The sequence below is a fragment of the Grampus griseus genome (assembly GCF_964374135.1).
Source record: "Grampus griseus genome assembly, chromosome: 5".
NCBI lineage: Eukaryota > Metazoa > Chordata > Mammalia > Artiodactyla > Delphinidae > Grampus > Grampus griseus.
In genome coordinates this window covers 56,962,679-56,987,338 of record NC_138998.1, presented here as the reverse complement: position 1 = coordinate 56,987,338, position 24,660 = coordinate 56,962,679, and the positions used below count along the sequence as shown (strand labels likewise).

Here is a 24,660-nt window from a genome sequence, read left to right as displayed (position 1 = left end):
GGTCCAATGGTTAGGACTCCATGCTTTCGCTGCCAAGGGCCCTGGGGTTTGTGAATTAAGATACCACAGGCCGCATGACACAGCCAAAAAAAAAAAAGAAAAAAAACAACAACAACTGAGGATTATAGAGATTAATTTGTCCAAGGTCACCATTAATAGTAAATGGTAAACCAGGATTTGACCCCAGGCAGAGAGTATGTTTTTTTTTTTTTTTTTTTTTTTTTGCGATACGTGGGCCTCTCACTGTTGTGGCCTCTCCTGTACCGGGGCACGAACCCGTGTCCCCTGCATCGGCAGGCAGACTTTCAACCACTGCACCACCAGGGAAGCCCGAGAGTATGCTTTTAATGGCCGTTATATAAGGTCTGCTAGTTGTTATATTTTTCTTTTCTACAGTTAAGCAGATCCCTTTTCTCCTTCAATTTCTTTTGGAAAGATGCTGAGCTTTTTTAAAATGTGTTTCTGTGGAAGATCTCTAGCAATTGTATGGAAAGCTATCAACAACTGCTACAGAGGGTAGCCAACAAAATTATGGTAGGACAATGACAGCCACAAATACAGTCATTTGCAAATCATAATTTTGATCACAGTCATAATTTTGAATAAAGAGAACAAAGCATAATATTATTTTTAGGGTTATTTAATTCTTTCTTCTTTCCCTTCACCTAGTGCCGATCATTCAGTGCAATCAACAGCTGGGGGAATTAAATGCTTTCTTCTTTGGAGACTGTAATACCCTAAAATCCAATTAGCTTAAACCAATTAAAATGCTGTTTTTAAAGCCAAGGCATTTCCAGGAGGTTGCTGTTAACTGTGGAGCATTTTTCAAAATCATGCAAAGAAGAAAAGAAATGCCTATATCAGAGTATATTTGTGAACTCCAGAGTTCCACCTACGTGCAACCTATGTGCACATAATGTCAATTTTTGGATCCGAAGTTCTCACAGTGTGGTGCCTGGACCAGCAGTATCAGCATCACCTGGGAACTTGTTAGAAAAGACAAGGTGGGATTCTACGGCCCACCCCACACCTACTGTCTCAGAAACGCATGGGTGTGGAGCCCTGCAAAGGGTGGTTGAACATGACCTCCAGGTGATTCCAATGCATGTTAAAGCTTGAGAACTGCTATTATAGTCATTGTGCTACCAAAATAACAGCAACTCAGACTTACAGGTGTAACTGTCCTGTGTATCATTCCTCTAGTTAAATACTAAGAAATACCTGCAGTTTACAAGCATTATTTATATGTTTTCCCATATTACAGTTTTGCCTGTCATGAAATTAGATGTAAATTTTTTTAAAAAGTGTTGTTCGAAAAGAAGGCTGATCTTCACTATGTGTTATAGACTGTATTTCATTCTCAGTCCTAAATCAACATGTCTGGGCACGCTGCTGAGTTGCTAAAAAGTCCCAGAACCTTTAGATGTATACTACTCTCAGCTTGAAAAGTGCCTCTGTTTACATTCACTACCTTCTTATATTTTATAACATTTACTTTATGCTTCCTTGGGCAAAATAAATGTCTTTAAAATGTGAGGTAGATAATATTTGAATCAGTAATAACATAAAGCTTTTCTATCAATGTGGAAAATAGCACTTACCTAAATAGCAACTGTACTATCAAAATAAAATTTCATTTGCACAGTAAGATTCTATTTACACTTGCTGTTTTAGGCAGAAAAGAGAATGTGAACTGTAAGTCTAGAATCCTGAGAGAGAGATTTTCCTCTTCTTCCTGATATATGGTACGCTTTGCATCCTGTGATTCATAATCCACTTGGGTCATGAAACATTGATGAAGGGAAGCCAGTGACAGTAATGGAGTCCTGTTAGGTCAGGCTTCACAGGAAATGCAGATCATATTTCACTGGTGAAAAGTGCCTCTAATAAAAGGAGGTGCCTTGGGAAAAAATATTAGTGCTTTCTCTTTCTTCTCCTAATGTCATTCATGACATTATTATACAAATGCACAAAGTTTATTTCTTACTATGTGCCCACATGTTTAAAAATTTATTTGTTTATTTCATTCATGAAGGAACCAGCAGGAAGACAAAAGAGTTGGTTCCAAAAGCAAAGGATCAAGGAACAGAGATGTATATAGCCAGTTGGGAAAGAAATACCAAAATAAGTTTACCAAGTTAGATGTAAGACTGATTAACTTTCTACATGACAGTAAAGTCCTGTCATCTTTGGGGTTAACTTCTCTACCAGGCTATAACACCCTAACAAGCTATCAATTCTAAAAGGCTATAAATCATCTGCACCTTTATATTTGTTAATCAAATATATTGTCACCCAAGAGCGTCAGATGAGGGTTGAAGTGGGCTGAATGGTGGCCCCCCAAAAGATATGTTCACATTCTGATCTCTGGAACCTGTATCAATCTCCCCCTTCCTGCCTCGATTGTCTGGGTTAGAATAAGGTAGTAGCTTCCACAGGGCCCAGAGAATACGGGAGGATGCTTGTTCATGATGGCCACTGGGTCTGGCCCACCAGAGAGCAAGGCACTGATGCCAGGGCAGGCCCCGACCAGCCCTCATGGCCCTCCCGTTTCGGACCACAGGCGCTGCTCCAGAGGTCTCAACCCTGAGCTGCTCACAGGCCTTGCTCTTTACTAGGCACCCCACCTGGGCATCCTGCAGCCACTCCCCACCCCCAGAACCAGGGCTTGCTAGCACAGAGCTCTGCCACTCCAGGCGCAGGACGAAAAAACAAATCCCTCCCAATCTCCTATAAACCCTCTTTAGACTCCAGACTGGCCAGGAGACCTTGAGAGAAATATCTTTAATTCAGTCATTCATATATTCCCTGACAGCATATTTTCAACCAATATTTGCTGATTTTTTATGGAGCACCAACTATTTGCAGGAGATGCCAGGGATACAGCAGGGAATAAATATATCAAGGAGGAGAAAACATATATTAATGTTCAAATAAATTAACCTTTCACATTCATTAAAGCAAAATGCAGTCTAAGACTGTTATTTATGCTCAGAAATTTTCCTATTACTTTATTTTTATTTTCAGCCCACATTCTTTTAGACGGCTTCTTGGCTAACACCCTCAACCATGCATGAAACTCCAAGGGACAGCTTTTCTATGTTTTGCATCTTCCTAAAGTGGCCAGTTGAGCACAGCCTCCTGTGAGAGGCAGTGCGTCCAGTGGTTAGGCACATGGCCCAGAAGCACCAGCCCTACCACTTAACTAGCTGTGAGACTAGGGGCAAGTTTTAGTTAATTACTTAATTGCTCTCAATGCCTCAAAGTCGCGGAGTTAATGGTAGGACCCACCTCAGGCTGCTGAAAAGACAACATGAGTTGTAGTAAGTAAAGGACTTGAAGCAGCATCTGGCATTTAGTGAGCCCTGGTATTCCCACTGTGTAATCATTAAAGAGGGGGGTTCCTCCTGAGGACCGGGGATGGTGGAGAAAGAATGAAAAGCAGCTGAGCGGAATAGATGGTAAGTGCTGGGTGAAGAGCAAAGTTTCACTATAGTTTTGGTTCTCAAACATGACTGCTCTTCAAAATCACCACAGGAGCTTTTCAAACTTAATATAATTTTCAAACTTAATTTAATTCCTGGGCCCCACCTTCAGAGGTCACTTCATTGGTCTGGGGTGGGACCCAAGCCTGTTCAAGTAATTCCCATAGAAGTGGAGGCTGAGCATCCTTGCAGGACAGCAATGTACCATCTGGCCGAGGAGCCACGCCTGCCCTGCAATGAAAGGGGGCGGGGGACTCCACTCCGGGCCTCTCTCCTCCTTCTCCCCAGACCTAGCTGCCTTAGCAGTGCAATCCCTCCTCCCGCAGTCCATCCACAGGCATCCTTGGGACATGCATCACTTGTCAGGCCCTGGGCTTGGGAGGGGGCAGTACAAAAGTTATCAGACAAAATCTTATTCACGTGGACCTCACAGCAGAGAAAGAAAATAGAGAAGAAAGCAAGCAGTTACGTGGAGAAATATCGAAACACTATGAGTGCTCATAGAGCTCTAATCGAAGTACCATATATACTTACTAGGAAATCCCTGGGGAAAGACTGAGGTAGCTCTGTAAGTATGAAATGTGGAGACTCTCCAAGGTACATTGTTGAATAGAAAAAGGTAAACCACAGAACAGCACACCATTTATGTTTCAAAAAGCTTTTTGAAAGACGTTGCGATATTCTATCTATGGGTGCATAAATATATGTAACTTCAAAGAAAAAAGGTCTAGAATTACACCTCTTATTTTCCATGATTAATTTTTTTCAAAAAGAATGTATTCATTGTTTGTGAAATTTAAAATAATAACATTTTTTAAATTCCAGCAAACTCTTTGTGGGGGGGTCTTCTGGAAATATTTGCATTTAGCTAAGTTAAGATGTATATCACATTGCCTGTTAATTGTGACAAAGCAGTTGGCATTACCAGACATGATTTTATCTAAGTGACTATTATTGAGCAGAGAGCAATGTCCTTAGGAAATGGGACGTGAGACAGATGTGTGCCAGTAGAGATAAGGCAAAGGAAAGAGAATTCGGCATGAAGCTCAGCTGAGTATAAGGAGAAAGACCTAGCAGCTACCTTCCCTGTCTGCAACTTTCACAGTTTCACCTGAGGCTGGTCCTCCTAACAAGCTGAAATCTCGAACATCAGCTTCCAGGTCTAGCCTACTAATAGAGATTCTCCATCTTAGCTGCATATTAGAATCACATGGGGAGACTTACTAAAATATCAATGCCTTGAACGAAGACCAATGAAAAGTAAGGTCTTTGGGAGGTTGGACCTGGGCGTTGTTTTTAATACGACCAGGGCTGAGACTCACTGTTCGAAGACGCATGCACGCACCCTCCCAGTTTGGACACCCTCATGCTTGCAAAGTACTCCAAAAATGGCATCAGTTGCAGGTGCTTCTTAAACTCTAGGGGACTATGGGAAAAGGAAAAATATTTGCATTTTTTGTATTATGTGATTCCAAAATGATAACACCGTGTGTTTGGTTTATTTCAGGCTCGACTGACCAAAGAACAACGCTGGGGAAGTGCATTGCTTTCCAGAAACCACTCCTTAGAAGAGGAATTTGAAAGAGCAAAAGCAGCAGTGGAGGTAAGTTTTTTGGTTTGTTTTTCTGTTTTATGTTTCTGAGAGTGGAATTCAAAAAAATCAAACTTCAGCAGGATACATATTAAATGGGTCTTTATAGACATGAAATAATCATGACTATGATTGTTGGAATGAGACGTGTTACCAGAGAACTTTTTTTTTTTTTTTTGTGGTACGCGGGCCTCTCGCCATTGTGGCCTCTCCCGTTGCGGAGCACAGGCTCTGGACGCGCAGGCTCAGCGGCCATGGCTCACGGGCCCAGCCGCTCTGCGGCATGTGGGATCTTCCCGGACCGGGGCACGAACCCGTGTCCCCTGCATCGGCAGGTGGACTCCCAACCACTGCGCCACCAGGGCAGCCCACCAGAGAACTTTTGACTTCCCACCCAGGGTGACTAATAGATGTCACCTCTTATGCCAATTCTGTGGTAGATTAGTAGTGACTTCTGGAGTCTTGGGTCAGAAAACTCTGAGTCTTGCGTGTATCCCATGATGAACCTATGCTATGCATTTGCTATGCTTCTGTGAAGCCAGGGTTCATGCCTGATGTTTTTATCTCTCTGGCATCTAGCTCAATGTCTGAAACATAGACGGTTTTACTACCCCTGAAATAGTATACATTTTCCTAACTGGGTGGGGGAAAAAGGCAGGGCTGAGATATTCTAATCAATGGATAGCCCATCTTGACTTGAGCCATAATTTATTTTACTGTTAAGGGTGTCCAAAACAATGACAATGTTGATAAATCAAATGAAACATTTAATTTGAACATTACTTTCCTTATTTAGCCTTCTAAAGAGAGACAGAGGGAGAGAGAAGGAGGAAAGAAAGGGAAAAGGGAAGCCAGAAAAAAGCATCCTTTGCTGTTTTTTATGCATTTCCTTCCTGGGTAAAAGCGCAAAGAGTGCATCACAGGTGCCGTCTATGATTCTCACCAAAGCTTTGCTAGAAGGCTATTTGAGAGTTGAGCTTTTCACCCAACCCAAGTATGAACTTGCCGGGACCTCTATTTCTATTACTGATGTGAAATCTTGAAACTTGAAAGTATTCCTGTAATATGGTTCATTTATGTGGCCATCTTACCTCTAGAATTTGGCTGAAATTATTATACTACGGGCAGTCTTTCAGTAACTCCATACTTGAAGTGCAATTAAATCACACTTGCAATTTAATATTAAAAAGATTCTTTATATTCTAGGAAATAATTCCAGCCAAATTTCCTATCATCATTCAGAAACCTAATAAGAGAACACTTTTATCTCATCACAATACAATCCACCCAAATTTCTTCTTTTAATTTTAACCTTTTTAATTAAAATAAAAGTTAAGGCATATTTAGTGCTCTTGAACGTGATCAACTGATTTGATTGAGACCAGCTGAGTTCAATTAAGTTCAACTGCATGGGGCCTGTAGCTCAGTTTATCTTAAATGTAGATTCTTCCAGACTTAAGAGCTAATTTAAGTTTCTTTTGAGCTCCTACTGTGTATAGGACACTGAATTAGCATTAAAAAGAAGATGATTTAGAACCATAGACTCTTGGGGCAGTAAAGACTATAATTTATCTGGTCCCATTTATTTTTATTTTAACATCTTTATTGGAGTATAATTGCTTTACAGTGGTATGTTAGTTTCTCTGGTCCCATTTATAATGAGACAATGAGTTCAAACTCAAGACTTAATTACAAAGACTTAGATACACAGATGGACAATTTTTTCCTTGTTGATATGTTACTTTGTAACTATCTATTCATAAAGTCAGTTAATCTTAGTTTTGGTAGAGACCTTAGAAGTCATCTATCCCAACCAGGCATACAAAACAATTTTTTTTCTTTTCAAACATACTTGACAAATTATTTATTCAGACATACCCTGTTTCTACTTGAACATTTTCAATTAAGGGCAACTCCCTTTTCAAGAAAACCTGTTTCAGTTTTGGACAGTCCTAACAATTAAAGAAGCTCTTCCCTGAATTAGGCTGAAATTGGACTACAAGCAACTACCAGTTTTCTTACCTCTGGCTTTGCCCTCTCTGGAACAAGGCAAAATTAGGTGAATCCCTTGTCTACATGATGCCCATTCACCCCAGGAAGCCTTGTTTTCTCCTGGCTTCCCCTTGTCTTTTTGGAATTGAGAGACCAGAGTTGTTATTCCATCTTGTTGCTAATAACTAAATAACAACAAACATCTCATTAACCAATATAAGTCTCATTTTTCCACACCTCTATGGTCCTTTCCAGCTGCAAAATCCTAAAATGCTGTAAGTTACTTGAAGTAGTCATTCAGCAAACATTTGTGCTGGCTGCTGAACTAGGTACAAGAGATAAAGGAATGAGCTAGCTTTGAGTAGTTGTCTAACAATGGCATGGACCAGATGACCAACTCAGACAAGACATTTGCTCCCTTCTACTTCAGTTTCTTCATTATAAGATGAGGGGCTTGGATGTCTAATATACTAAATGCTATACGTTTGTATCTTCAAGTGAAGTGAATGGTAAGTACAGAATTCCCAGCAAAGCAGAAAATTGTAAGCACATTTGCTCAGCTGGAAGCCTGGAACTGAGAAGCTTCCTTAAGGAATGAGGGAGGATGATGCTGACGGGAAGGTGTGAACAGGTGTGGGGAAAATAGGCGCGAGGCATGGGGGCGGGGGTTGTGTTTCACTAAGCTGATGGTATATCAGACCTTCAAAACTGCACACACATGTGAACTACTTACTTCCCAGCGTTACTCTTATCCAGAGTTTAATCTAAATCCATAGTAGAAGACATAATAAAACGGATCCGAGTCTTGGAAATATACATGTCCCTTGACCCAGCCACTTCTCAGAATTTATGCTAGAGAAATAATCATGAAAGTTTGCAACATTTTATCTGTAGAACTTTTTTAAATAGTGAAAATTTGGGAACAGCTCAAGTGTCCCATTACAGAGAATTAACTAAGTTAATATCTCTACAATAAAATGCTATGTAACCATTAAAAACTACATCATAGAAAAATATTTAACATGTAAAAATGTCTAGTGATAATTGGAATAATTTATATACTGAGTTTTACAATATGATCCCAACTTCGTAAAATGATAGTAGCTTAATACCTAACATGTTAGAATAATTTATTTACTGACAGTTTTACAATATGATCCCAACTTGGTAAAATGATAGTAGCTTAATACCTAACATGTTAGAATACATACTGTGTACCAGGCACTCCCTCGGGAGCTTTGCGTGGATTCTCATTTAATCCTCCCAGCAGTCTTGCGCGGAAGGTAATATTACTATTTTCATTCTGCAGATGAGAAAACTGAGGCTTAAAGATATTGCAGACAGTTACGTGGCATTTTATAAGCAATTAAGATAGACTGAAAATGAACAACTCTCATTTAGCAAGTTACAAAGTCATGATTTTCACCCAGACTCCAGAGCCCATATTCTGAATCACTGCACTGTATAAGCATAAAGAGAGTCTGTGCCCTAACCTCAACAGTAGTTATCCTTGGGTGGCTGGATTTGGAGTGATTTCTTCTATTAGCTATCTATATTTTCCAAATGTTCTGTCATAAACATGTATTACGTTGGTAATCAAGGAAGAAGTGGTAAACTATAGACACTATATTAGAGTCTAAGATTCTTAAGAGAACTAAAAGTGCCACATTCTTCATTTCAAGACCAATAAAGAATGGCAGCACAGACTGGCTTCATCAGAGACTGTTCCAAACACTAGTAAGACCCAGATGAAAACCATGCCTGGAGCAAGTTGAATTTTTCCAAAGTCTCCATTTTTATATCACTGATGCCAATATTCCTTCTATTTCACATTCTATTCCATTCTTAAACCCTCATATTTTTTGGTCATCATCCTGCCTCATGACTTGGCACCTGGTTCTCCTTCTGCGCCTAATCCCCTCACAAGCTCCAGGGGCACTGCTCTGCTCTCTATTCCTCTTGCACAGCAGCCTCATTGCCTGCTGTCCCCACTCTGTCTTTTTTTTTTTAAAACAGTTATTATTTTATTTGACAGATGTTTAAACAGAGATGAGCATAGGGACCGATTTTTTTTTAACATCTTTATTGGAGTATAATTGCTTTACAATGGTGTGTTAGTTTCTGCTTTACAACAAAGTGAATCAGTTATACATATATCACATATCTCTTCCTTCTTGCGTCTCCCTCCCTCCCACCCTCCCTATTCCACCCCCTAGGTGGTCACAAAGCACCAAGCTGATCTCCCTGTGCTATGTGGCTGCTTCCCACTAGCTATCTACCTTACATTTGGTAGTATATATATGTCCATGCCACTCTCTCACTTTGTCCCAGCTTACCCTTCCCCCTCCCCATATCCGGAAGTCCATTCTCTAGTAGGTCTGTGTCTTTATTCCCGTCTTGCCCCTAAGTTCTTCATGACCATTTTTTTTCTTTTTCTAGATTCCATATATATGTGTTACCATATGGTATTTGTTTTTCTCTTTCTGACTTACTTCACTCTGTATGACATTCTCTAGGTCCATCCACCTCACTACAAATAACTCAATTTCATTTCTTCTAATGGCTGAGTAATATTCCATTGTATGTGTGTGCCACATCTTCTTTATCCATTCATCTGTCGATGGACACTTAGGTTGCTTCCATGTCCTTGCTATTGTAAATAGAGCTGCAATGAACATTGTGGTACATGACTCTTTTTGAACTATGGTTTTCTCAGGGTATGTGCCCAGTAGTGGGATTGCTGGGTCATATGGTAGTTCTATTTTTAGTTTTCTAAGGAACCTCCATACTGTTCTCCATAGTGGCTGTATCAATTTACATTCCCACCAACAATGCAAGAGGGTTCCTTTTTCTCCACACCCTCTCCAGCATTTATTGTTTGTAGATTTTTTGATGATGGCCATTCTGACTGGTGTGAGATGATATCTCATTGTAGTTTTGATTTGCATTTCTCTAATGATTAATGATGTTGAGCATTCTTTCATGTGTTTGTTGGCAATCTGTATATCTTCTTTGGAGAAATGTCTATTTAGGTCTTCTGCCCAGTTTTGGATTGGGTTGTTTGTTTTTTTAATATTGAGCTGCATGAGCTGCTTATAAAGTTTGGAGACTATGTTGCTTCATTTGCAAATATTTTCTCCCATTCTGAGGGTTGTCTTTTTGTCTTGTTTATGGTTTCCTTTGCTGTGCAAAAGCTTTGAAGTTTCATTAAGTCCCATTTGTTTATTTTTGTTTTTATTTCCCTTTCTCTAGGAGGTGGGTCAAAAAGGATCTTGCTGTGATTTATGTCATGAAGTGTTCTGCCTATGTTTTCCTCTAAGAGTTTAATAGTGTCTGGCCTTACATTTAGGTCTTTAATCCGTTTTGACTTTATCTTTGTGTATGGTGTTAGGAAGTGTTCTAATTTCATTCTTTTACATGTAGCTGTCCAGTTTTTCCAGCACCACTTATTGAAGAGGCTGTCCTTTCTCCACTGTATATTCTTGCCTCCTTTATCAAAGATAAGGTGACCATATGTGCGTGGGTTTATCTCTGGGCTTTCTATCCTGTTTCATTGATCTATATTTCTGTTTTTGTGCCAGTACCATACTGTCTGATTATGTAGCTTTGTAGTAGAGTCTGAAGTCAGGGAGCCTGATTCCTCCAGCTCCGTTTTTCTTTCTCAAGATTGCTTTGGCTGGGCTTCCCTTGTGGCACAGTGGTTGAGAGTCCACCTGCCGATGCAGGGGACATGGGTTTGTGCCCCGGTCCGGGAAGATCCCACATGCCGTGGAGCGGCTAGGCCCGTGAGCCATGGCCGCTGAGCCTGCACGTCCGGAGCCTGTGCTCCGCAACGGGAGAGGCCACAACAGTGAGGGACACGTGTACCGCAAAAAAAACAAAAAACAAAAAAAAAAACCACAAAGATTGCTTTGGCTATTCGGGGTCTTTTGTGTTTCCATACAGATTGTGAAATGTTTTGTTCTAGTCCTGCCCCACTCTGTCTTTCCTCTGCAGGGAACATTCTTCCCCCAGATCTTCATGTGGCAGGGTCCTTCTTGTCATTCAAATTTTAGCTTGAGCGTCAACACCTCAGAAAAGCTGAACCTGACCACCAGTTGCTATCACAGCACCTAGAGTTTTGTTTTTCATCCTTATATTTATCACTTCGTCTTTCCTTATTTGTTTTTATTTATCTGTTCTCTGTCCACTTTAAAATGTAACCTCTGTGAGGAAAGGAAACTTCTCTCTTACTTAACACTGTACCCCAAGATCTAAAACTGTGCCTAGTATCTAGTATTTAATATTTGTTGAATTAATGGATGGATGGCTAGTTGTTAATCACCTAACGTGAGAAACACTTCTATCTATTGTTGCTTATAAAGTGCCGTATCACCTGCTAATGTAATTTAGTATTTGCATTTTCATAGCTGATGTAAACAATCACTTCTGTCTGTGACGTATGGATTTCTACCAGGGACTGTACTGAAGTGTCCTCTGTGGTGTCTCAGTCTCAGTGTCAGTCAGTGAGACACATTTATTACAATGCAGGTAACACCAACCGATCTTGCCATGGAGTAACACTGGGCATGTTTTATACTCTGCATGGTATGAACTAGGCTATACTTACACTATGTAATACCTGACAACATGCGATTCAACTAACGTTGAGCTAAAATGCCCTAAAATTCCATCTCTTCTACTAAAGACAACTAACACCACGTGCACATTTATTGCATATTTTATCTGACCTGGGAACCTGTTTATGTGCGAAGACTAACATTGCTTAAGCCCAGGTTGAACGGTTAGATCTTGTGAGGCCTTATGTGGGTGAAGCTTTTTGCCTGCATATCTTACATTTTATCACTGCAATTTCATCTCGGCTCAGCGTATTGTAATTTTAGAACAAAGAGCCAAATACTTCTATTTGGGGCTTTAAAAAAAAATGCCTCTTCCCTGAAGGAGCTTCCTCCATACTTCCTCCTGGATTTTCTTCCTAGCCAGCAGCCTAAACACACTGTCAGCTACAACAGGTCCCTGGGAAAGATGCACTGGGAGGCACAGAAGTGAGAAGCAGGGAAGGAGCCCCAGGGGCTCAGGAACGGAGATCCCTAGAGCGACCTGTGCTGTGTCAACAGAGGAGAGAGGAGGTCACGTGGACAGGCAGCACACCTGCAACCACACATCAAAAATACCTCTTATCACTGTCAGCATGGAGGGAAAGAGCCAGCCAGCATCTGGCACTGTGTTTAGCTAGTTAGTCTCTCTAGGTGCCTCAGCCTTCAAAATAAACTGGATATAGCAACAAATTCATCAGACATGTTTGAAACTCCTTCTGTGCGCCAGGCACTGAGCTAGGTGCTAGGAATAGAAAATTGAGTAAGATAGCTCTGCCCTTAAAGATCTGGAAGAATTGCAGGTATTTTGCAGCTCAGGAGATCATCAAGCATAGTTTATCCCATGGTATAGTTCAGCGGTCCCCAACCTTTTTGGCACCAAGGACCGGTTTCGTGGAAGACAATTTTTCCATGGACCAGGGTTTGCAGGGGGATAGTTTTGGGATGATTCAAGTGCATTACATCTATTGTGCACTTTATTATTATTACGTTGTAATTTATAATGGAATAATTATACAACTCACCATAATGCTGACAGGAGGCAGAGCTCAGGCAGTAATGCAAGTGATGGGGAGCGGCTGTAGATACAGGTGAAGCTTTGCTCGCTCACCTGCTGCTCACCTCCTGCTATGCGGCCCAGTTCCTAACAGGCCATGGACTGGTACCAGTCCATGGCCGGGGGGTTTGGGACCCCTGGTATAGTTATTGTGGATTTACACGTTCATCTCCACGTGGAGATTTTGAACTCTTACAGGTGGGACCGTGTCTAATCTTTATGTTCTTAGCACCTTTCAGAGAGGCTGGTACAGAACGAGGTGCCACAAACTTTTGCTGGATGAATAAATGAACGTATTAGCAACTTACTCCTCTAATGCATTTATTTCACCTAAGTATCTCTTCTTTAATGTGTGTTTAAGAAATGTCACTAACTTACTAACAGAAGATGAACTTTGTGCTTGGCAGGCATCATTGAAAGCTACCTCCTAACTTCCCATTTCTATGTCCTATCTCAAAGGACATAGCTCTCAAGATAACTCTCCTTCAGACTCCAGGCTAACTTTCCCTCAGCAGTACTATAAGAAAAAGCACAGGCAAATTGGTAATTACTGTTTAAGAACAAGGATAGTGAGAGAGCTTAATGCTAACTAGACCTTCCTTGGTCTGGAAATGTGAGTGACCTTCTTTATCTCTAAGTTTAACTAGGAAATGTCATGTTCCAAACAATGTAACATCTGATAGGCACCTCAGAATTAAATGACTGAAGGGAATTGGAGAGTATTCTTGAACTCCTTTTGTTAATATAGGATCATGTAAGAAACTTCTGACTTGGGTGCCCGCCTACCAAGAAGATTATCTGTCTCTACCACCCCCTCATATTTTCTCTTGCTTTCTATGACAGTGTCACCTCTTCGAAGTAGGTGGAAGAGATTAATGGATTAAACACTACTTAAATCATTCTGACTTAGAGTCAATATTCAAAAAAGAGAAAATCTTCTGAAAATATATGGAAACATTCTTTGGGCAATATTGAAGGAATCTTGAGGTTGACTTCTTAAGATCCAGATTTCCTAAAGCTTAGCACGTCATGTTAGCTAACATGCTTCCCACGTCAAAGTGTAGATAGATCACATAAAGATTAGATGTGTTGTGAATTCATTGGGAAACTGGCAACGTTGATCTCATGATGAGTCAATATTCTTCCATTTTTAAACAAAGAAAAGTTGATTCTCAAAAACGATATGAAGCATAGATGAGACTTAATGTCAAGTGACTCATGACAAACCCACATAGGTGAAATGACTGAAAGTATAAAGACATGTCAGATGGTCTGAGATAAATTTAAGGATAAGTAATCTATTTAAAGGAAGAGAGATATTTAGAGTCCGCCCATAATTTAAGTCAGTGTTTTGAATAGTTACCGTATTCTTTCACTCTCCCTTGATATCCGTTGTGTAAATACCAAAGTAATTAAATCTTTGACTTGAACCTTTTTTAAATTATTATTTTTATTGGGGTATAGTTAATTTACAATGCTGTGTTAGTTTCAGGTGTACAGCGAAGTGAATCTGTCATACGTATACATGTATCCTCTCTTTTAGGTTCTTTTCCCATACAGGCCATTACAGAGCATCGAGTAGAGTTCCTTGTGCTGTATAGTAGGTCCTTATTGGTTATCTATTTTATATATAGTAGTGACTTGACCCATTCTAACAAAACTTCAGTTACCCACAGATTGGTCTTCTAGACCATCATGTTTGCAGACAAGCTCCAGACCAAAAAGTAGCCAGGATAAATTCCCTTAACACCCTGACTAGCAGGCAGATCTGCTCAATGCCACCATTTAGGGTCCCAGGTTCCTTGCCATTTGTTTCCCCTCGACCCCTTAAGGTATTATCCTCCCCTGCATGGTCAAAGCCAAGTCACAAGTGTGTTGTTTCTCCAGCCCCCACCAGGGGAAGGAGAGCTTGAAGGAGGCAGGCCCACCTTCCTAAAAGCTCTGGCCCAGATCTCATCTGCTCACACTCCACTGGCTGAAGCTTAGTCGAACACATCACTCCACCACCACCCATGCCCCAGACTGCAAGGGAGGCTGGGAAACAGCCACAGTTCCACCACCACAGAAGAAAGGAAAGTGTATTTTGACTGACAGCTAGCAGTCTCTGCCACAGGTACCTTCCAGCTCTGATATTTGGAGGAATATTAGGAAGCCTCTCTCAATATCTCTTTCTCTCTCCTGGATTTTTTTTACTTTTAGGGCCAACTATTAAATAATTTACTAGGAGTTTTATTTCTGTAGGAGGAATAATGTAAGTCTATTTATCTGGAACATACAAAACCCCATCACTTTTTTTTTTAATTGAAGTATAGTTGATTTACAATGTTGTGTTAGTTTCTGGTGTACAGAAAAGTGATTCAGTTGTACACACACACGCACGCACATATATTCTTTTTCATATTCTTTTCCATTATGGTTTACTATGGGATATTGACTATATTTCCCTGTGCTATGCAGTAGGACCTTGTTGTTTATCTGTTTTATATATAGTAGTTTGTGTCTGCTAATCCCAAACTCCTAATTTATCCCTCTCCCCCCTCTTTCCCCTTTGGTAAGCATAAATTTGTTTTCTGTGTCTTCAAAAACCCATCTCTTGATTAGCAATTCCATGCCATATAAACCAATCATTGCTATTCTATAAAACTTCCTGTAATGTTGAATATTATTAATATTATTATTATATTAATATTATAATAATAGTTAATATTATTATTAACTATTAGTCAAATAGTGAAGTCAGGGGTTAAAATAATTCTAGTCTTTAATGCTGTATTCAGGTCAGTAGAGCTATCTGCCCATGTTGGTTTCAAAAGGTTTTCATAAAATCAAAATACTGGATGATGAGAGATATCTCTTTTTTGATGACAAATACTTCTCTTTGGTTTAATAAGCAGAACATCAAACACACAACCCTACAGAGTTCTGTAAAGAATCAGTAAACTCCCTGTGGGTGAAGCGAATTTCCTTTATTCATTTGACTAGGGCATATAATATACCACACAATGATGGTACACAGTTGATGTTCCATACATAAATAATTCCTGTTGATTAAGAAAGTGGTTCTTTTCCATGAGGGTAACCAGTCCTTCTTCCTCCTCCCAGACGGTCAATCATCAGCCTCTTAGATCTTGTGTTAGTCAGTGTTCTCCAGAGAAACAGAACCAGTAGGATATAAAGATAGAGATAAAGACAGACAGAGACTGAGATTTACTATAAGGAATTGGCTCACACAGTTATGGAGGCTGAGAAGTTCCACAGTCTGCCATCTGAAAGCTGGAGACCCAGAAAAGCTGGTGGTGTAGTTTCAGTCCAAATCCAAAGGCCTGAGGACCAGGAGAGCCAATGGTGTAAGTCCCAGTCTGAATATAGAAGACCAATGTCCCAGCTCAAGGAGACAAGTAGAAAGAATTCTCCCTTCCTCTGCCTTTTTGTTCTATTCAGGCCCTCACTGGATTAAATGATGGCGACCTGCATTGGAGAGGGCCACTTCTTTATTCAGTCTACCAATTCAAATGCTAACATCATATAGAAACAGGCACACAGAAATGTTTGACCAAATGTCTGGGTACTCTACGGGCCAGTCAAGTTGACACATAAAATTAACCATCACAGATCTTAATGACATTCCCAGAGATGCCCAGTCTTCTCTGGAACCTCTGGTACTGAACTGTGAGAGATGTCACAGGCCATTTTAGAGTTTACGCTTCATGCCAGGGATTCATAGGGCCTACCTCATCACTGTAGAGAAGGGGCTGAAATCTAGAGACACTAACGGACTCGCCCAAGCAAACACTGCTGATTACTGGCAGGCAGAACGGGAACCCACATTTGCACATTACCTTGGAGCTGTTGATAAAGGGAGGAACTTCTGAATTCAGATAGTAAACAATATTAAAAATTACTAAAAATTGGAATTTAGTTTAAAGATGTGTTTTTCTTACATGAGATTTCTTTAATATGTTGGTTTTAATTTATATTCAAGTGACTTGGTATTATTTGAAATATACATCAATCCCTGACCTCACAGCTATATTTAATGGACCAAGAGGGCTAGAGGCATGGAGAGAAAGTAAAAGGCAGAGAGGTATTAAAACATAGCTAGAAATTGTCAATATCATACATGAGCCACATGCAAATAATTGGAGATAAATTTGATTTCCCATGAAAAACTGAATTGCATGAAATCTGAGAATAAAAGGTTTACCGGGATATCCCTTATATCCCTTGTTACCTTATATCCAAAGAATAAAAATGGATAAATAAATAACCTCTAGTCAAGCCCCCAGATCAGAATATTATGGTTATTAACACCATTTGCTTCCTATATCAAAAAGCTTGGGCAGTCAGAAAAGGAATGAGCAGTCAAATGTTCTATTTCTGTGTCCTGCATGGCTCTGGGGTGAAAATGCAGACATATACAAGATTGACTACCTGATCTGACCACAGAAGGAAAGTAGATAGATCACTCTACCCTTAAACCTAATTGTGAAAAAATATTTCATTTTCACAGAATAAGTAAAACCAATCCCCTTATTAAACTGAGATGTGGGGCTTCCCTGGTGGCGCAGTGGTTGAGAGTCCGCCTGCCGATGCAGGGGGAGCGGGTTCGTGCCCCGGTCCGGGAGGATCCCACATGCTGTGGAGCAGCTGGGCCCGTGGGCCATGGCCGCTGAGCCTGCGCATCCGGAGCCTGTGCTCCACAACGGGAGAGGCCACAGCAGTGAGAGGCCCGCGTACCGCAAAAAAAAAAAAAAAAACAACTGAGATGTGTTTCTGTGATGGCAACGGTGTTTATCGAAGCCATTGATGTAAAGAACACACTTGCGAAAGCTCCGTTTCAAGTTACCACTTCCTTGTCTAAATCATTTCTTGTGACTCATTTGTATTCTAAAGAGAATCTTCCTTTTCAAAAATAAGCTGGCTTTTGATACTAAAGCATTCTTTCTCTACCTGTGCTGAACAGGCATTCAATTGTGAGCATCAGATTTAAGTCACCTCATCAATTAGGTTTAAGTTTTAATTAGCCAGTTGGCAATAATACAATATGGACTTTGAAATTGGAATTATTTATTTCATTAGTGAAGTTTGATTTTATGGATCCACCAAATCACAATGATTATTTGGATCAGTGATAAAGATTTACCCCATTCAAAATAAGAGCTTTGCATTATTATTTTGGATGGCTAAGAATACACACATACACGCACACATACGCACATGCACACATACAAATACACTAAATTTAGGTGAGGTCCTGACTTGTTCAGGCAAGGATCCCAAGCACAATGGAAGTGAAGTGGCCACATGAGTGGAAACAAATGCAGCTTCTCTAGAATCTCTAATATGGATGTGCAGCTGTTGGTGACACTGAGTCCACAAGGAAGGCCTTTTACACTTGGGCTTTGTGTCTGTACTCAGGAAGAACTTACCTAGTCCATCCTGAATCCAGTTGGTTCTCAGGCTAAATGCAGGTGTCAGGAAAGATGGGGCCTCATGCTGTCCATCACGGGATGGGGGGAAGACGGCAGCTGTATGCCCCAGCATTGCCCAACGCCATCAGTACCTCTAGCTCCCTAGATTTCCAGAAAGCCTACTGCCATGCTCAGAGGGATGATCCTAACTCTTACAAAATTTTAAAAGTACACATGAACTTTGAGAAAAGAGTAGAAGGAAATGCAAGGGTATCAACAGTAATTAAAAACATCTCTGGATAGTGAGATTGAGAGATTATTAATTTTCATTGGCAATTTCAATGGTTTTTTTAAAATTATAATGATATAGATATTGAGTTCATAAACGTAAAATAAGTTGTCTGGGTTTTTTTTTTTTAATTCTTAAAATACGCCCTGTGTGTCAGATCAGGGCCAGGAGACTTGGGCTCTATTTCTCCTGGGCCATTCACTGCCCTGGCAGGGTTGGAAAAGTCCTTTTCCTTTTCTGTGCCTCCATTTCTTTATCTGTAACCTGAGACCATTCATTAGATCCATGATACCCTAATTAGGCTGCCCACTGGAAATACCTGGGGAGCTTCCTGAAATACTGATGCCTGTCCCACTGCAAGGTACTGTGATTGCAGTGGCCCTGGCTGTGGCCTGGGTTTGGAAATTTTGAAAAGATCCCCCCAGGTGATTCAGTGTGAAGACAAATTTAGGAACCTCTGGATCTGATGATTTCTAAGGCTGTCTTCTGCTGTCACGATCTGTGAATCTATGATTCTTCACATTTGCCTACGGCCATCCCTGAGTATCAGTTCTGTTTTTAGCAGTTGCTAGGAAATAATATTCCAAAACTTTCCTAGGTGACCCATTTCAATGTCTTGCAATCATTTCAATCAGAATATATTTCCTTATGTCTAATCTAAATTCCTACGGCAGCCATTTAAGCCATTATGGGAAAAGAGAGCATCTAGTTCTGATTGGATTTGTTGCTGAATTCCTTGCATGAACTTACATCACTGGATTCAGTTATTTTTCACCTCTAAGTAAATTCTCTAATTACTAGATCTTTACCTAACAAGTTCCTTGTCAAGGTTCTAATGGTGAGGGAGAAACGCAAGATAACTTACTGCTCTATCACCCAGAGTATACTTTCCAGTTTCTGCCAACATCATTGCTAGATCTGTGTTCCTGTGAAGTTCTTAAGGACAGTGTATTTTCAACCTTTAATTTTTTTTAAACCTGGGAATACTAATTTCAAAAAGAAGATATCACTAGGATTGAAGCATATTTTTAGTAAATAAGCAATCCTCTTCCTTTTTTACCTACTGAATATATATTTGTCTTTTCACTTTTTTCCTGTTTCTGTCTGTCCTTTATCTTAATTGGCCACTGAATTATATAATTTATAATATGTTTTATAGTTTATATATATTTTATTATTGGTTTAATATTCCTTTCATGTTTTTACTGTTTTTCTTAGCCTTCCCACATTTTCTCTATCACTCTAGTGTTTTTCCTTCCTTTATTAGTATACTTATTGAAGTTAACAGATTTCAACAAAATGAATTACAAGGGATATGTCACAAGACATGTTCTGGACAAATGCTTAAGGTTCAACTAAAATGACTGAAAATACTGTGCCATTTACAAGATAATTCTTTCCCATGCTGAAAAAATATGGTTTGATGCTCTTTACAGTTGTACCAGGATTCAGGAAGGATTAATGACAGGAACAAGAGCCCTCTTTTAAAATTTTTCTTAAATAGGCTCCTATTTTAGCTCTGAACACTAGCTCCAAGGCTAACTTTGTTCTTTGTATATTTATGACCATTTGATGTGAACCTTTCTTAGTCTTGTTATGCACTGTTCGTTTGCAAATGAAAATAGAAACAGTTGCCTATCCTGGTTACAGATTTCTGGGTGCAGGGTCCTGATTAAATCTGAACTGTATAGAAGGGCTGGGTTCTACATCACAGCTGTGTCACATCTGTGTTTTAGCAGCCACTTTGAGAAATTGATGGTGCATGTGTAATACTGCCTCATTGTTAAACATGAGATTGATCGAGCACCATTGTGATCCAGTAAAATTATTCCAATTCATTGGACTTCTTCACAACCTTTATAGGATCTTTGAAATATTTTCAAAAGAACAGGAGCATTTTACGTGAATCCACTGAATGATACTGACTGCTTAAGGAAGCTTTATGATATGACTTTGAACCATGCTGTATGCTTTTTATCTCTTCTACACTGTTGATATCTAAATCGTCTCTGTGGTGAAATGGTGATGTTTCTAAAGCCTTGTCAAAGGAGGTTTCTCTTGTATAAAATATGGATGAGATGCGCACAGAACAGAAGGCATCTTCTGTTTCAGTAAAATACGCACAAGTAGAGAGCTCTGAACATGCTGTGCCACTTTGTTCTGTGGGTTTGGTAAACTAACCAGAAACCTGCTCATAGAGTTTGGGGGATAATACATAAACTAGGGAGAATGTAAAGTCGCCTAGGAAGTTGAATTGATCCTCAAAGACTGAATGGTGCCGTCATATATTTGTTTTAAAAAAGCGTTACACTTGTTAAGTGACTATTTTCAGACTCTACATTAGGCACTAGAGATACCGAAATGAGAGAGAACTATGCTTGCCTTCAGCTAGCTCAGAATCTGGTGGAAGATAATGCAGAATCCTAATACCGGGACAGAGAAGGTTTTCCAAGAGCAGGCATCACGCTCACAGTTTAAAAAAGGAGTGCGAGCAGAAGGGAGAAGGCATTCAGAGCAGAGGGAAGAAAACGTGCAAACGCACAGAGGCATAGATGAGTGTCTTTGCATTGAGGACCTGCGGGCGTCATTGGGTATGGTTAGAATGCAGGGTGGACCTAGAGGAGCAGTGGGAGATGAGATGAAGAGGCAGGCAGAGGAGGCAGAAGCCAGATCATTCATGCTTTCCTCCAGCAGATTTGTATGGAATGTGTATTATGTGCCGAGCAGTGCGTTGTGCTAGATACTGGTTTTCTCCTGCCTCACAGGCCCTTCCTCCCCAGTCTCCTTTGCTGGCTCCTCTGTGTCTATATTACAGAGCCCCAGGACACAGCTCTCGCTCCTTCTCTCTTCCTCATCTACATTTTCTCCTTAGCCATCTCTTTCGGTCCCGTGGATGTAAATACCACCTATACCCCAATGGCTCTCAATCTGATTTTTCAACCTTGACTTCTCCCCAGAGATCTAATTGCCTACTGATACTGCCACTTGGGTTCTAGTATCCAGGGTATGTGTAACATGTCAAAAAATGAACTCTTCGGGGCTGCCCTGGTGGCACAGTGGTTGGGAGTCCACCTGCCGATTCAGGGGACGCGGGTTCGTGCCCCGGTCTGGGAAGATCCCACATGCCGCGGAGCGGCTGGGCCCGTGAGCCATGGCCGCTGAGCCTGCGCGTCCGGAGCCTGTGCTCCGCAAGGGGACAGGCCACAACAGTGAGAGGCCCACGTACCTCAAAAAAAAATTAAACAATAAATGAACTCTTCATCTCCCATTCCAAACCAGTGCCTACTCCACTTCAGTAATAGCACCACAATCTGCTCAAACCAAAGTCCTGGAAGATGCCCTTCCTTTCCCTACAGCCTCACAGCCAATCCAGTAGGAGGACCTGCTGGAATAATGACCAAACTAAAGGAATCCAACTACATCTATTATCTCCCCCGCTCACGACTTCCTTCACACCAGCAGCATCCCTGGCCCAAACCACTGCCACAGCCTCCTACCTTGTCTCCCAGCTTCCAGTCTTGCTCCCCTGTAAGTTCTGTAAGTTCTCTTCTCAAAGGGTACATCAGATCCGGTTACTTCCCTGCCAATAATGGCAGTTGAAATCTGCCAGTAGTTTCCCATCACAAATAAAATGAGATCCAAAGTCCTTACTTATGGTCCACAGGACATGGTCTGACCCCTGCTGTCATTCCCTCTTGTCCCTCCTCCCTATCCCATAGGACATTTTAGCCGCACTGGCTTTTCCGTTCCTTCATCCCTCCAAGCTTATGCCCAGCTCCATATTCTCTGTCCAGAATGCTCTTGCCTGTGTTGTTTAGGTCTCGGCTTACGTGTCACCCCCTTTAAGAGGTCTTCCTTGATCACTAAAAGAAGACTTCTAAAAGAAGTCATCCATAATTGTCCTATGTAATTACTTCTCAAGATATTAATAACCATCTGAATTTATATTTATTTATGTACCATATCCTTCTACTAGACTGGAAACTCCATGAGTGTGGGGACTTTGTCGTGTTTACTGTTGTGTCTCCACTCTCCAGAATGGCGCACTGAGATGTAGTCACAAACCGTGCTCAGTGCAAATGAAGGAAAATTATAGAATTTACGTGATTTTGTATGGCATTGAAAAGTGTTGATATAATTCAACCTTCTGTTGAATGTACTCAAAGAATTCTATTTATTCTCTTCAATATAAGGCATAAGCACAATAGCATAATTTGATGGTCTAACACTCATTTGGACATTTCTGCCCTATTTTCTTTGGGAAAACTTGACCAAATAGCAATGTTTATGACTTTGTAAAAACTAGGCTGAGTGTTGTATCCCACTTATATTTTTAATGTAAAAAAAATGATGCTGAATTACAGTATATTGAAGAAAAGAACAGTACAGAAGTCTAGGGACAATTAAGTCTTTACTGAAAAACATTAATTTATGTCAATTGCTTTTTAATCTATACCTGATTTTGCAAACAAATTTGTGACTCTTATTTAGAAGTCACATCCTTATGTTTCCTTACCTGAAGGCCAAAGGGAAAGGAAAATCAGTACCATTACCCCATAATATGTCACCTGCCAGAATGAATCCCCACCACTTCTACCAGAAAGAGTAGATTTTCTCTTCTCAAATGAGAAAGCCTCTTCCTTCAACAAGATTATCAGGTTCTAGATTTGCTGATTAGTTTAGAGACTATGGTCTCCATAACAACCAATACATTTTATAGCCTGTGTTGAAAACTTTTTTCTCCTTAAGCCTGTAATTATAGACCAAGCTATATCAGAACACTGGGGGAGTGGGCTGGATAAGACTTTCTATATATATGTATATGTGTGTGTGTGTGTGTATGTGTGTGTATGTGTATATATATATACACACACACACATACATATATATATAAAGTGTTCTTAGTGAAATGAATCAATACATTGGTTAAATTATTTATTTTTCAAATCCCTTATTTTTGAGATATCTTTATTTGCTGTTATCCTACTGTGCTATAACACTATTAAGTATCTGTTATTTGTCAAGCCTGTACTAAGTTTTGCAAATAGGCTATCACATTTCATTCTCAAAATAATCTTGAGTTAAATAGTAGCAATCCATTTGTAGGTGGGGAAATTCCCCAATACGTTAGTAAGTAGCAATAGTCAGAATCCAAACCCAAGCCTTGCAGGTCCAAGGACAGTGGCTTTCTGTACATAATGTTGCCTTCACCAGAGATTTTAAGTAAAATTTCCCAAGTCTAATAACATTAGTGGATCTAAAATTTAAATCTCTTGATTCCCTGTGAAACTTACACAACTCATCAGAAGTAAATGAATTTATGGCTTCAAGATAAGGGACTGTTAACACTTCTTCAAGAAAAGCTGTAGTAAAGATCTCCATTATTTACTACACTTGAAGTTGGATTCATGTGTTTTAAGGATGTATCAATATGTACAGGCAGCCCTGATACATTCAAGTTAAATGCAATTTAAGGGAAATTTAATTTTCTGAATTTTATTTGTCTGATTTTAACCTGTCTCAAGTTATTGAAATAATCAAAACACAGGTGGAAAAAATCTTTATCAGTACTGAATGATAGGAACAGATGCCACTAAAATGCCAGAAACTTTTAAGGATTTGTAAAAAAAATATTCTAAGATTCCTGAAAGAAAACAGCATAATGTCTTTATTAACAGTCTAGGGCTAGAAACTTGATTTTTCAGCAAATGCTGGGAAGCTAAAGTAGAAGTGGAAAGGAATAAAAAGGATAAATAATCTCTCACCTTAAATGAAGGAATTCAATATTATATTGGTTATTGAATCAGTAGAGAAATAAAAGGTCAAAATTGTCTTTAACTGAATGGTAACTAATACAATAAAAATTAATGTAACACTTTCAAATTAATAAAGGACAGAAAGGAGAAAAAAGCTTATCAATATGGCAAATGATAGGGGAAAAGAACCAGTCAGTCCTCTTATCTCAATTTTCATGATAAATATTAGTTAAATTCTTCTATTAGAAAACAAAGATACTCTAACAGTTTCGAATATAAATTACAATTAAATGTTTTTATAAGAAATAGAAGCAAACAAAATTATACAGAAAACATAATTATACAGCAAAACTAGTAATAATGAGATGGGCAAAGCTAAACTAGACACAATACTAGGTAAAGTAGAATTCAAACCAAAAAGGATCAAATGGAATAACAGTTCATATTGATTACAGGTAAATTTTACATTTAGGATATAATAACT

The 24,660-nt window shown here is 39.8% G+C and overlaps 1 protein-coding gene across 7 annotated transcripts in view; it reads left to right on the top strand.

Annotated features, from left to right (window-relative positions):
- The window catches only part of PEX5L (peroxisomal biogenesis factor 5 like), a gene marked incomplete at its 5' end in the record, with an annotated part of 182,541 nt that overhangs the window by 113,019 nt on the left and 44,862 nt on the right, over positions 1-24,660 (top strand). For all 7 annotated transcript variants that reach the window (XM_082655225.1, XM_082655226.1, XM_082655223.1 and 4 more), the window contains one exon: positions 4,993-5,088. In XM_082655225.1, the coding sequence (XP_082511351.1) occupies positions 4,993-5,088 (96 nt within the window). The remainder of the gene's footprint in view (positions 1-4,992; positions 5,089-24,660) is intronic.